Raw genomic sequence first — 14,877 nt, forward strand, 5'->3', positions numbered from 1 at the left:
ACTATTACATCCCTCATTATAGGTGCATATCTGTAACTGTTTGTAGTTATTTAAAAAAAATGAAACAATAAGTTATTATTAGATTAATTTTTAACTATAAAACTTGATGAATGGAGCAGATTTTTTGAACTATTCATGAAAGATGATCAAGATTTTACTATGTCAATACTAAAACATACTAGTTGGAACAAAGTAAATTACAGCACCTTTTGGTGCACAATGTCTGTGGCGAACATGACACCAAGCTAAACTACTGTAATCCCACCTGCCTGCACATAATCCATACCCTCCATTTCCTGTATATCCATGTGCCTATGTAAACGCCACTATCACCATCCCTGCAGCACATTCCACACACACACCAACTTCTGTGTAAAAACTTGCATTACACATCTCACCTCTAGTCTTTGATATTTCCATCCTGGGAAAAAGAACGGTGCTGACTGTCTTCCCTATCTAGTCTCTCATGATTTTACATACTTCTATCATCTCCCTTGAACCTCCAGAGGGTTATTGAGGAGCAAATGTTGTTGTGAATTCATACTGATTGTGGTCTGTTGATGAGGAGGTCGAGGTTTCAGTTGCAAAGGGATGCACAGAGACCCAGTTTCCCAAGCTTCATAAGTTTGGATGATGGTGTTGAATACAGAGCTGTAGTCAATGAACAACAGGCCGACATATGTGTTTTTATTGTACAAGTGGCCCAGAGCAAAGTGGAGAACCAGGAAGAGCTGCAGAAATCCTGCTGGATCAATGCAAGATGATGCAACACAGTGTCACAGCCCCTGCCTCCACGACAAGGTTCTATCCTAACCTCAGGCACTCTCTGTCTGGAGTTTGCACATTCTCTCTGGGAGTATATGGTTCCGGCCTGTGTCACAAGAAATGTAGGTTGGTAGGTAAATTGGCGTGTATAATTTGTCCCTAGTATGCGATGAGTGATAGAATCTGCAGAGAAATCAAGAGGAGTTGGGGATGATAAATATTAGGATAAAATTGGGAGCTTGATGATTAGCATGAAGGCAGTGAGGCAAAGAGCTTATTTGTATTCAGTTTCGTTCCGTGACTTGGTGACTGTGAAAACAGTCCCTTACCTTCTACAATATTCTTTCCTCTGGCTTCACAATTTGCAACTCCTCCATCCTCATAACTCCTGCATTGATCTCTGGGCTTTTTTCCGAACATCTGCCTATCAAACCCTCTCATCTGTACACCTATGTATTACCTGCCATGCCTTGCCCTGCCTCTCCTCTCTTCCAGCTTCTCCCCCCCCCCCCCCCATCATCAGTTTGAAGAAGGTTCCTGACTCGAAATGTCACCTATCAATGTTCTCCAGAGATGCTGCCTGACCCACTGAGTTACTCCAGCACTTTGTGTCCATTTATGTAAAAGAGCATCTGCAGTTCCTAGTTTTTTTTTTATTTTATAAGGCTGCTTGAAGTAGTTTACCAATGTTTCATTAAAAAAATCCCATAAATTTCAGCAAGCAACACTCCCATTTAATTGGAAAATATGATCTGATATAAAGATGATTTTTATGGCACTTTCCTAACAATGTGGATGTTCCACAATACCACAAATCTACATCTACAAATACCACCAGCTCTAAATACATGTTCTTTTTTTCACTATTTGTAATTGTTGAAATAAGCAAAGCTACAGGAAAAATAAATAACAGCTTTTGCAAAAAAACACCCTTAAAAATTCCACCAACACTTTCTCAAACATTCAGTTGGTAATTGCAGTGGTGTTATTCAACATTGGCAGCGAATGGTAGCTCAACATTCCATGGTTCGATGTTTCAGATGTGATAAGAGTGGCATGGAAAAAAGGTTAAGGAGTTGCTGTAACAATCAAGGAGACTCACAACGGTGCTCAGAGGACATGCTGGAGGGTTTGTCTGCTGAGGCGATATGGGTAGAGCTTCAAAGAAAGGTGAAGTACTTTAATGGGATTGAACTATAGCCCCCCACCCTCCAGTAGCAAGTGGGAGATAAAGGAACAGGCATTTAGACAGATTACTGAATGATGCTAAAGCAACATGGTTGTCGGAGTGCGTGACTTTAAGTTCCCCAATATGGACTGGAACTTGTAGAAACAAGGAACTGCAGGTGCTGGATTACAACAACAAAAAAGACACAAAGTGCTGGAGTAACTCGGGTTACTCGACTGATGTTTTGGATCAGCACCTTTCTTCAAACTGATTGTATGAGGGGGGAGAAAGGTGAAAGAGAGATGGGGTGAGACAAAGCCAGGCAAGTGATAATGAAGGGGGCTTTGATTGGCAAATGAGAGGGCAAAGTTGAAAGATGGGAAGAAGACTAAAGGCTGTGAGATATAGAGAGAAGAGGTGCAAAATGTGAACCGGGAAGAAAGGAAAGTACCCAGGGAGGGGTCTTTTGAACATAGAACGTAAAACTGTATAGCACAAGAACAGGCCCTTCAACCCACATTGTCTATTCCAAACATGTCAAGACTATCCCTTGTCTACCTGCACATAACCTATATCCCTCCATTTCCTGCATATCCATGTATCTATCCAAGTATTTTCAGAAAGATCCCAACGCTAAAATGTCATCTATATTTGTTCTCCAGAGATGCTACCTGACCCGCTGAGTAACTCCAGCACTTCTTTTGTAAACCAGCATTGATAGTTCTTTGTTTCGTCATAAGTTTTAGGATTGTTTTGAATATGGATAAGTCTGGAGTTTGCAGGAAGGTACCAAATTGTAGCAAGGCAAATTACAACATTATTAGGCAGGAACTTGGACATTGGGAGTAGTAGTTACTGGGTAAGTCCACATGTAATGGAAAGTGCAAGCCCAGAAAGGGAATTGGAAACAGTAGACCCTTTTAAATTTTAGTTGTGTTGACGAGGGTAAAATTACAGATGACAAAATTTTGTATCATTCTCAAAATTTAAGAACAATGGAGAGCATTGGGATAATCAAAATCTCAAGGGTGAAAATGGTGCAGATTTTGTGAAAATGATAACGGAGCAGAAAGTAAGTAGTCTCTATCATGGCAGGGAATATGAGGCTGGAGAAATATTGTTCTGAGTCATATAGAAAGCCAAGCCTGCAAGGTTCAGCTGGTGTCAACAGGGGAATAAACAGTCTGTGATAAAGAAAAATCTTTCTGTAGGAGCCAAAGACAACAGCTTTAACTTCAGCTCATCCAGAACTGAATGTTCGTTAGTTAGTTAGTTTAGTTTGAACTTTGGAAATTCCTGATTTACAGTACCGTTGAAGCATTTTCAGCACATGGAATGGGCAGTTCAGAAGGCACTCCACCTTCTAAAAAATAGACTTGCAATAAATACAAGCCTAAAGAGCAATTATATTTTTAGAGCAAACAAGAGGCATATCAGAATGATCAAAAGAGATGGCAATGAGGTAGAAATGTAGTTCAAAAGTAGTTTTGTGAGATGAAATTTGGAACAGGCAACATAGAAGTAAAGGCATATTTTACTTCAGGCAGGCAGCATGTAGCTGAGGAGGCGGCAGCCATGTATAGGTACTTGGGAATTTCCAGAGATAGTAGGTAAATCCAGCATATTCTCTAGCTACCATTGGATAGGCTAAGAGTAAAAAGTGGTGACCAGGATAGACATGGTGGTGAAGAAGGCATTTGTCATGCTTGACTTCAGCAGACAGGACATTGAGTACAAGAGATGGGACATTATGTTAAATTTGCACAAGACGTTGGTGAGACAGCACCTGGAATATTGTGTGCAATACCGGTCATCATGCTAGACACAGGGCATGATTCAACTAGAAACGGTGCAGACAAGGTTCACAAGGACATTTACCATGACTGGAGAGCTTGACTTTTAAGAGATTGGATCGGCAGAGATCGCTTTCTCTGGAACAAAAGAGGTTGAGCAGTCAAGAGGCTGCTAAAATGAAGAGGGGCACTAATAAAATGGATGGTCACCGTATTTTTCCCCCAAAGTAGGTTTAAGATGAGAGGGGAAATATTTAAGGGATACCTGAGGAACAGGGTTTTGTACACAGAGGAATGTGGGCTTTCGGACCAAGTTGCCAGAGGAAATAGTAGATGCCAATGTTGTTATAATGTTTAAAACACATTGGATAGGAAAGCTTTAGAAGGATCTGGGCCAAATGTAGGCAAAATGGACAGCATAAGAAACCACCTTGATTGGGATAGACAATTTGTTTCTGTGCTGTATAACTCTATGTGTCTACTCAGATTGTTCTGACGGAGGATGGTGCAGTCAGCTAGGTCAAAGGAACAGAATGATCAAGTGAGTGGGATAATGCAATATCCTTTCATTCAACTTTTTCTTTATTCATCTAACCATCTCACATTGAATGTCACCCGTTTCTGCCTCACGCTGCAGATCTGGTGATTACCTTATTATCCTTCAGCTTGCTAGAAAATAAAACCAACTTTCTATGGTCATTAGTGCTTGCGTCCGATCTTCGAAGCTTCAGAAGAAGCCACATAAGACTGAAAAAATTCTAGCACGCACAAGGAGACAACTGATCCTTCTAGGTGTCTTCAATGCCAGTGTTGGAAGGAGCATAATCCCCTAACCTTAATGCCTCACCTTAAACCTATATCCTCTGGTTCTTAATTCCCTAACCCTGAGAAAAAGAGTGAGTGCATTTACCCTATCTATTCCCCTCATGACTTCATGCATCACTGTATGATCACCCCTCAGCCTCCTGCACTCCAAGGAATGAAGTCCTAACTTTCTCAACCCTCCCTATAGCTCAGCCCCTCAAGTGCTGGCAACATCCTCGTAAATCTTCTCTGCACTCTTTCCATCTTAATGGCATCCTACCTATAGCAGGGTAACCAAAACGGAACACAGCAATCCAAATGTGGCATCGCCAACATCTTGTGCAACTGTATCATAACGTCCCAACTTCTCTACTCAATTAACCTGACAGATCAAGGCCAATATTCCAAAAGCTTTCTTTGCCACCCTTCTACCTGGGATATCATATTCAGGGAACTAAGCACCTGTATTCCTAGATCCTTCTGCTCTGCAACTCTCCCCAGGACCCTACCATTCACTGTGTAGGTCCTGTCCTGGGGAGACTTTCCAAAATGAAAATATGTATGCTTAACCACAACTCTATCCTTGACACAAGGGCACTTAATTCCATCCAACAACAGCCTTTCAAGGTCAGACTTACCACCCATTCATCCTGGAAGTAAAATTTGTTATATTGAGATTAGAAAGCTACATGAAATCAAGGACATAAAGAAGAAAAATTATCATAAGAAAATATTGGAAAATACTGTGGCCATAAAAAGTGATGCAATGAAAACAGAAATATTATTCCACAACAGTGCAATGTTGCCTATCAGCTAAATCCACTGTACTGCTCTTTCATCAACAACAGAGTAGACAAAGCGATACAGTGGCACCAAAGTTTCTGAGCTCACATGGAGTATTTCAGATAAAACCTGACATTCTTTTACATTTTGCAACCAAGATAAACAGAACTGGCTGACAGTATGTCTGCAGTGAGGATTACTGCCCAGCCTGGATGCAGATAGCTGGCTGGCCAAAACTGACAGAAGGAGAGAAAGAAAAAGCTTGCTGAACACTAAAATGGAGCCAAATGTTTTGGGAATTAGTCCAGTCATATTCTGGAGCTTGGATCTAGCTTTACTTCTATCAGCTATGAATAGGGAACAAATTGCAAGACATAATTATGCTTATGCTATCATGGTTTACTCAGTAAAAGGGTTTGCATTTAAACATCTTACCAATGCAGTAATACAAAGTTAGCAGAGACTATTTGCTTGGAAGGCAAACATTTACATGATCAGACATCAATGCCAGATTGATGAACACTCTGCTTCTTGCAAGGATACCACCTCTTACTCTCAATTTCTCTGCCTCAACTGCATCTGCTTCCATGATGAAGTTTGCCACTCTAGGCCAACCACAATGTCCTCTTTCTTCAGTAAACATGGTTACTGAACCATCTGTTGTTATGGATGGATCCGTTAGCCATGTCTGCTCTATGCCCTGCAGTTCTGCTCTTGCTCCCCCTCCCCGCAGATGGAACAAGTTTCCCATGGTCTTCACTTTTCACCCCACCGTAATCCAATCACCAGTAACATTATCTCATCCCCACCTTTTTCCACAGAGAACATTCATTCTGCAACTGCTTGGTTCACTCATCCCTTTCAATCCAAACCGGCCCCTCCTCAGGTACTTTCCCCTGAAACCGCTGGAGATAAAACATTACCATCGACAAATATCCTATAATTGACATATTGGCCAAAAATGTAACATAACCAAATGCATAACTATTGTCACGACAGACAGTCCCTGGGTTACGAAAGAATTCCGTTCTTGAGAACAGATCGTAATACAAATTTTAAGTTGGAAATGGAGAAGAACAGTGTGTGGAAGAGGATGTCAGAAACAGCCAGGTTAAGAAAGCAAGTAGCTGCAGGAAGAGCAGGTGCCAGCCGGCCTGACTCTGTGGCAGCGAGTGAGTCGGCTCAGAGCTCCCAACTCTGCTCAGCTGGACCCAGCCCACCATTGTTGTGGCACATTCATATGTATGTATGACCATAGTCAGGTAATCTGGGGAGGGCCTCTATAACAGCCGATCAGTCTGAGGCTGGGTATTCTGCAAGACAAGTTAGTTATCTTCTGAGGTTTTCTGCTTATGTGCAAGACAAATCAGAAGGCTGGAGAAATATTTTTCACGAATGTGTAACCTGAACATTCAAGAAAACTCAGGATGAAACAGTGCAGCCATTAACTAAGCAAGTACTTAAACAAGCACTTTTCCATGGTTGCTATTTGTACTAGCTACTAAATGCATATGCAGCAATTTGAGGAAACTTTTTTTTTAAACAATATCACCAAATTTATGACAAAAATGGAAAATTATGGGCAATGACCTAGATTAGACCTTTAACAACTTCCAGCATCTGGTGGATGACGGCGGGCAAGATGAGTCATGCCAGATGATGAGGAAAATTGGCAGGGTATCAGCGATGCAGTGGTTGGGTGGGGGTGAGACGGGCAGGAAAAGTCATGGTCCAGATGAAGAGATCGGTCAGAAAAATAAGGGGGAGGATAAAGTTGAATGGATAGCTGTGTCAGCCAAAAGTTAGCTAGACAGCGGGTATGGCTGTTGATGAAGCCAGCTTAGTTGGGTTAATAACGGGATGTATGAAGTCACACAGATGATAGTGCCAAAGGTTGGCAGATGATTTTAAAAACAAAGGAACGATAATTTGTAAAATAGATGTTGTTGCTCTTGAAGCTAAATATTTTGCAACTCATTAAGTGGTCTACTTATAAAAAATCACACATCTATTACATCGTAAAGCCCCTGTGACTCCAGTGAATCAGCAAGAAAGTTAAAGAATTCCTAATTTATGGAAACAAAAAGTATGTAAAGGGAACTGAGAGGTCACAAGTTGCTGCAGCCTCAAAAAGTCAGGCAATGGTGAGAGACAAAACTGACCAGGGATTGTGGGGGTAGTTGGGGTTGGGAAATCAAAATACTGAATTGTTTTAATTTAATAAGAAATTACAGCCTGAGTATTCAATGGACTGGAACGTTCTTATCACCAGCTGCTAATTCTGAAAGAAACTGTCAGTGATATCCTCCCTGCAGGTCTGCTCATCTGACTTCCATTCCTGCACCTAGATGAGCAAAATGTGGGCCTCAGCACGTTGCCCCACACAGCCCACTCTGCCCCTGGACTCATTTCCCAGTCAAATCACAGTTCAAACTTTGCGACCATTCATTTGAATGGGGGTCAAACACCTGATTAAATAGTATTTGTTTAACTATTTGCATTAAGTAATTTCTCCTGTTATGATGTTCCAAGTACATTATAATAATATAATTTTCAAGCAGAATAGGAAAAATTACAGGCAATTCAAATTTCTTTGACAACTAGAACTGGGAAGTGCCACATCGATCCTGACATCCAGTTGCTTTCAACTGCCTCATCAGACCATTACAACAGTTAGGCATCGAGGTCAATTGGAGGAAAATATCTGCAAAATTGTAAAAACCAGAAGTGCACATGGGCAATTGCAGGCAGTGGGCTGAATTAACCACAAATCAGTCAACTAGTTTACATTATTAGAATACACTTATATTTATTGAACTATGGTCCTAATTACAATTACTGCTCCATACATTGACAATACATAATAGAGCAGAATGGCAGATATAAAGTCCAAAAATAATACTGCAAATTTAAAATGAAAGAGAAAATGCCTGAAATATTTAGAACAGGCAGTAACTGTGCAGGTCTAACGTAGGTGTCTTTTTTATCTAGGTGTTCAGGGATGATGTAGGACCAGGGAGATGGCATAAAACGTGGACCTGTTGTGGCAGTGGATGAACTGCAGTGGATTACGTTTGCTTGGTAGGCTGGATTTAATCTGGTCCATAACTAGCTTCTCAAAACACTTCACGACGGTGGATGTCTAGGCCACTGGGCAGTAGTGACCAAAGCATGAGATCTTGATTTTCTTTGGCACCGGGATGAAAGTCGTCCTCTTGAAGTAGGTGGTACCTCAGAACGGAGTAGGGAAAGATAAAAGATGCCCGTGAACACTCCAGCTGGTTGGTTGGCGCAGTTCCTAAGACCGCGGCCTGAGACTATCCAGGTCAGTTTCTTTCTGTGGGTTCACCCTCAGGAAGGCCGTTGTAACTTTTGCAACAGTCAAGTCTAGTCAAGTCAAGTCAATTTTATTTCTATAGCACATTTAAAAACAACTCTCGTTGACCAAAGTGCTTTACATTAGTGCAGGTACTAACGTGCTACAAACAGTGGTACATAGATCAACAATACATACATAAATACATACAGCGCTCCCACAGAGGACCTCAAGAAAGGCTTGAGAGTAGATATAAGTTTTAAGTCTAGACTCTTTTGAGTTGATGGAGGGGGCAGTTCTGATGGGAAGAGGGATGCAGTTCCATAGTCTAGGTGCTTTAACCGCAAAAGCCCCTGAGCTTATGCCTAGACCACGGGATGATCAGTAACCCCAAGTCGGCCGATCTGAGGGACCTGGAGGTGGTATGGTGGGTAAGCAGATTTTTGATGTAGGTGGGGGCGCCTGTAGGTGGGGGCAGTGGCTTTGTATACATAAAGAAGGGGCTTGAAATTGATTCGAAACCGTACTGGGAGCCAGTGGAAAGAGGCCAGAATCGGGGTGATGTGGTCCCTTTTTCGGGTGCCCGTCAGGAGTCTCGCTGCGGCATTTTGGAACAATTGCAGGCGGGACAGGGATGATTGGCTGATGCCAGTGTAAAGGGAGTTGCAATAATCAAGACGGGAGGAGATAAATGAGTGGATGATCTTTTTATGGTTTTATTTTAGCTATCGTCCGAAGCTGGAAGAAGCTAGCTTTTACCACGGCATTGACTTAATTGTCAAATTTCAACGAGGAGTCAAATATCACGCCAAGGATTTTGATATGAGGTTTAAGTAATGGGGTAAGGCTTCCAAGGATGCCTACTATCGTTTTGATGGAGTCCAAGGGGCCGAGTAGGATGATTTCAGACTTACTCTCATTTAGTTGAAGGAAGTTCTGGGCCATCCAACACTTTATATCCTCGAGGCAATGGATAAGACTTGATCGGTTGTTGGGTTTCAAGGGGAGATAGAGTTGTGTATCGTCTGCATAGCAGTGGAAGGAAATGCCATGCCTTTGAATGACTTGGCCTAAGGTGAGCATATACAGGGAGAAGAGAATGGGGCCAAGGATGGAGCCTTGTGGAACCCCACAGCAAAGGCTGGCTGGGGAGGAGAAAGAGTTGCCTATGTTTGTAGAGAAAGGCCTACCTTTGAGGTATGAGATGAGCCAGTCAGGGCAGTGCCATCAATACCAACCCCGTACCAAAGACGGTCAATTAGGATGGTGTGGTCCACTGTATCAAATGCTGCGCTGAGGTCGAGAAGGAGCAGGATTGCACAGTCGCCGGAGTCAATGGTGAGCAGTAGGTCGTTATGTACCTTCAACAAGGCAGACTGTGCTGTGGTGGGCCCTGAAACCTGTTTGGAAAGTTTCCAGGATGGTATTTTGGTGTGGGTAAGGCATAAGTTGATTTAGAATTACCTTTTCAAGGACTTTTGTAAGGAAAGGCAGTTTGGAAATAGGTCTGTAGTTGCTAGGCAAGGTGGGATCTAGGTTAGGTTTTTTCAGGAGGGGCTGGACCACCGCGTGCTTGAAGCAGGTAGGTACAGTGCCAGTGGCCAGAGAACTGTTGATGATGGCGAGGATGCTGGGACCGGCTATTGCAATGACATCCTTCAGAAGGGCAGAGGGGACAATGTCAAGGGGGCAGGTTGCAGGTTTCATAGTGGTGACCAGCTTTACAAGGGAGGGTAGAGTAACGGGTTGGAAACAGTCTAATTTTGAAGGACAGACCAATGAGACAGCTAGGTCACCGATGGGAGAGGAAATACTGGTTATGATGTTCTTAATTTTGCTGGTGAAAAATGTAGTAAATTCTTCGCACTTAGCAGGGGACCCAGCTAAGCTGGTACTGGGGGCAGGACATATGATAGAGGTAATGGGACTAAAAAGGACCTTGGAGTTATGGGTGTTTTTAGAAATAAGGTCAGAAAAGTATTGTGTTCTCGCAGACTTTACTGTTTCCTGGTATTTGAGAAGATTGTTTCTTAGGAGTTCAAAGGAAATTTGAAGCTTTAGATTTATACTTCCGTTCTGATTTTCTGCATTCTCTTCTTAGGGCTCTGGTGGTGTCATTGAGCCAGGGCCAGCCTTTAGGCTTAGGCTTTCTCATTTTAAGAGGAGCAACAGAATCCAGGATGGAAGAGCAAGTGGTATTGAATAAAGAAATGAGGTCATCAGTGCTGAGATGGAGGGGAGACGCCTCGATAGTGCAGATGTCAGGGGTGGCTATGAGAGCCTCAGAGAACTTACTGGCAGTCGAAGAGTTTACGTAGCGGGAGTAGCGAGCAGGGAGTTGGAATTTGAGGGAGAGAAAGGCAGAGATGCATCGAATATAATTGCACTATGATCAGACAGACAGGCATCAATAATTTCTGTATTACAAATTTGGAGACCAGACGATAGCACGAGATCGAGTGTATGGGCAAGCTTGTGCGTGGATCCAGTGGTAAGTAGAGTCAGATTGAAGGACTCAACCAGGTTCATAAATTCACTCACAAGAGGCTTAGTGGGACAGCAGGCATGAATGTTAGTCACCAAGAATCAGGACCCAGTCAAATTTGGGCAACAAGCTAGCGATAAGATCAGCAAATTGTGAGATAAAGTCCTTATGCATTTTTGGTGGGTGATACACAAGAACAATTAAAAGTGGACAGATTAGACCAACTATAATTAGTTGATGTTCAAAACTGGAAAATGATCAGCGTTCAGAAGGCAGCAGTTGAAATGCTTCTTAAACACAGTGACTCGGCCCCCACCGCGACCGGAGAGCCTAGGCGAGCTGAAAAAGTTAGTTATCAGGACAGAGTTCCACGAGTGGAGCAAGCTCACCAGGATTAAGCCAGGTTTCTGTGATCTATAGGAAGTCCAATCCACGTGCGGTGAAGAAGTAATTGAGGATGATGGTTTTGTTCAGCAAGGATTTCGCGTTGATCAGGGCCACTTTAGCAGGGACTGCAGGTGAGTTGTGGTCCGGTAGCAGTTCCCAAACCAGCGGGCGGAGGTTCAGGGAGACCACGCAGCTGCGCTTCACAAATGGCCTGGCTGGGAGCCCACGGGCCTACAGACCGAGAAGATTGACAGGAGAGAAGTATACCTGGGCTCGAGGGACCGCCGATGGATGGAACGGTAGGGCCGACCAGATCCGTTTTCACAGCGCTGGGCGAGGTAAGCTGATGTTGAACGGGCACGATGACCCTGAGAAAAGGCACACTCAAGTCTTGCGGGATGGATGGCATTGCCCTGTTGGCCTTTTGCTCAAAGCGAGCATAGAAAGCATTACGTTCATCAGGGAGGGCCGCACTATCACCAGCGATGCTGCCTTACTTCGCTTTGCGGTCAGTTATAGTATAGTATTCAGGCCTTGTCACAGTCTGCAGGTGTCCGAATTATTATACGGGTACTTAAGTTTGTCAGTTGTGGGTATATGGAATGAGCTACCAGTGGAAGTAATATGGACAGGTACCATAACAACATTTAAAAGACATTTGAACAGGTGCATGGATAGGACTGGTTTAGAGAGATATGGATAAAATGCAGGCAGGTGGGACTAGTGTAGATAGGGCATCTTATTTGGCATGGGCAAGTTGGGCATAAGGATGTTTCCGTGCTTTGAGACTATGACCCCAAGTCTGCCAGGGTTCTTTATCATTGCATATCAACTGAAATCAGTGAATAACAGATGAAAATGAATTTCACTGTAACGTCTTTATTATTACCTAGCTGACTAATTGTTCCTGCCACATACAAAAAATGTCTGTTGAGAAAGATACCAGAGGATGAAAAGCACCTTAGAATAAAATATCAGAAGGAAGTGGCATTCTAGCTATCAATTGAGAAGCAACTGAAAGTAAGTAGGTACTTGCAATTCCTCCAATCAAACATAAAATACTTACATGCTACACCAGATGCTAATCCATATAGCAATCCATTTCCTACAGAGGTCTGCTCAAAAATCTGAGTTCCTTGAGGTGGACACTTCTCTTGTCGAATGAAGTTGTAAAGTAATGTTTTGACAGTCCTGCTAGTGTTCTGAAGGCTGTGAAAAAAGGTGGGGTGTGGATGGTTAAGGGAAGCGGAGGGAGAGGGGGAAAAAAAGAGAAAAGTTCATTTATCTATGAGCAATACCCCAATCTATTATTAATACACTAAAAACCAGTTTCTACTTGTTTGTACCTCCCAATTTGCCAACAATCAGCCACACCAACACAAAAGTTCAAGATTAATTCAGCACAAATCTAATCCATCGCAAAATAAGAGTTTCTGAAATTAACTCCGCTAAGTTAAAAAAACAGACTGCATCCACTAAACTGTACATGAGCCCAGAATGAATAAATCACCATGGTGACTTTCTTCAACTGCACCCATTGTGTTCCTCAGCGTTTCTCAAAATTAATCTTTATCTTTCCATCAGGACTTCAACAGGCACTTACTAAATATTTAACTGCTTGCTGATTTTTCAATAAAGCATTGTATTTGAAATATTTTGGTCTGATAGATATCCTGGCTAATAAATCCTTATTTTTTGTGTCAAACCCATTCTCTGTTGGATTAATAAACCAATAAATGCATTCTAAAATTATCCAAACATGAATTTCATTCATGAAAGATTTCTATTTATATTATATTTGCTTATATGGAAATAAGTTTGAAAAAAAACACACATTTTATTTTCTATCCTTTCTATCCAGATCACCAAAGAAAGGATTCCTGGCCAGTAATGCAGCTTCTTAAATTACTTTACTACAAATAATCCAGTGTTGTTGTTTGAAACCTGTCCTATGACCTTTACAAACTTACTTCAGAACACAGAGCAATTATACCTTGTAACATAAATCTACATATTAACAGTATTCAATATTATCTTCCTTGTAAAACAAGTTATTCTGATTTTCTTAAACAATATGAAGGAAATTTATTTGGTTTCATGACGACATCCTTGAACATCCACTTTTCAAGAATATTGGTAAAATTTGTTACCAGACATCTTGTAAACTGAGCAATAATTGATAAATAACCAAAATATTAATGTGTTTGATGATTTTTTTTTAGATTATCTCTTCCATTGGAAAATAACCTAGCCCTTGCAAATGACAGGCTACAGAGATGGGTAAGTGTGGTCCTGGATAAATAGATCACACGCCTCCCTCTTGCATATATGTGGAGTATTTGTGCTCACTCTTTGACTGCACTGGTTGTCCCTTGGTTTGCTGACACATCCTCACGTCATCCTAGTAGGGTGGTTGTTGCCAAATATCCCTGCATGTAGATTAATGGCAACATCAAAAAGAATCATTGGGGAGTTGATAGAATTGTCCTCGAGATTGTTTTTCAGTGCTCCAGAGAAATTAGGGTAATTGATCAAGTGTTTCCACTTTGGCAGGGAGAGAGAGTAGAGACTGAGACACATGAGAGCAGGTTGAAAAAACGAAGCCAACAAAAGCTACCTTACATAACACTGTAAAAGTGAGTATCAGAAGCAGGCAGATGTTTACTCCATTGCGAAATCTCAAGGTATGTCTACTTTGAAGAAGTTCTCCTCTCTCCGAAGACAGTTTAGCAACCTTCTCTCTCACTGCCCCCCCCCCCCTGTGGTTCCTCCTTCCCTCCAACTCTACCACAGCCTACTGTCTCCACTTCTTCCTTTATTATTCACCCCTCCCCCCGACAGTCTGAAGATGGTTCTCGACCCGAAACGTCGCCTATTCCTTCTCTCCATAGATGCTGCCTCACCCGCTGAGTTTCTACAGCATTTTCGTATATCTTTGATTTTTCCAGCATCTGCAGTTCTTTCTTAAACGGCGTAGTTACATAGATCTGTTTTATCTTGTTCTTCTTTGTGTTGATAACGTGTGCCCACAAAAATAAAACAACAAAGAGCAAGCAGGAAGCATTTTTGACAATTTCAGGAAATGCCATCAAATTCCAGGAAATTTGGAATTCTATTGCAGGAAAAAAAAATTTGAGTTGTGGAAGCACTGACCTGATGGGCCAAACAATCTTATTCTGTGTCATTATAAATATAAAATTATTTATACCTGCTTTCGAGATATAAGCACCCTCAGATTTACTCCCCTCTGAATAGTAACCGGATAGATGTAATGTTGATGTTTTCTGTAGCTGCGGTGTTCAGAACCAGGAAGCAGAGCCACAACATAACAGGTCCGCCATTCAAGATAGAGAGAAATTAAACTTCTTCCCCCAGA

General features: G+C 42.0%; 1 protein-coding gene across 1 annotated transcript in view; it reads right to left on the reverse strand.

Moving 5' to 3' along the window:
- The window catches only part of dym (dymeclin), a 304,411-nt gene that overhangs the window by 197,399 nt on the left and 92,135 nt on the right, over nt 1-14,877 (reverse strand). The window contains 1 exon segment of the mRNA XM_055659199.1: nt 12,568-12,710. Within this exon segment, the coding sequence (XP_055515174.1) occupies nt 12,568-12,710 (143 nt within the window).

Source organism: Leucoraja erinacea, chromosome 1 (assembly GCF_028641065.1).
Source record: "Leucoraja erinacea ecotype New England chromosome 1, Leri_hhj_1, whole genome shotgun sequence".
Classification (NCBI taxonomy): domain Eukaryota; kingdom Metazoa; phylum Chordata; class Chondrichthyes; order Rajiformes; family Rajidae; genus Leucoraja; species Leucoraja erinaceus.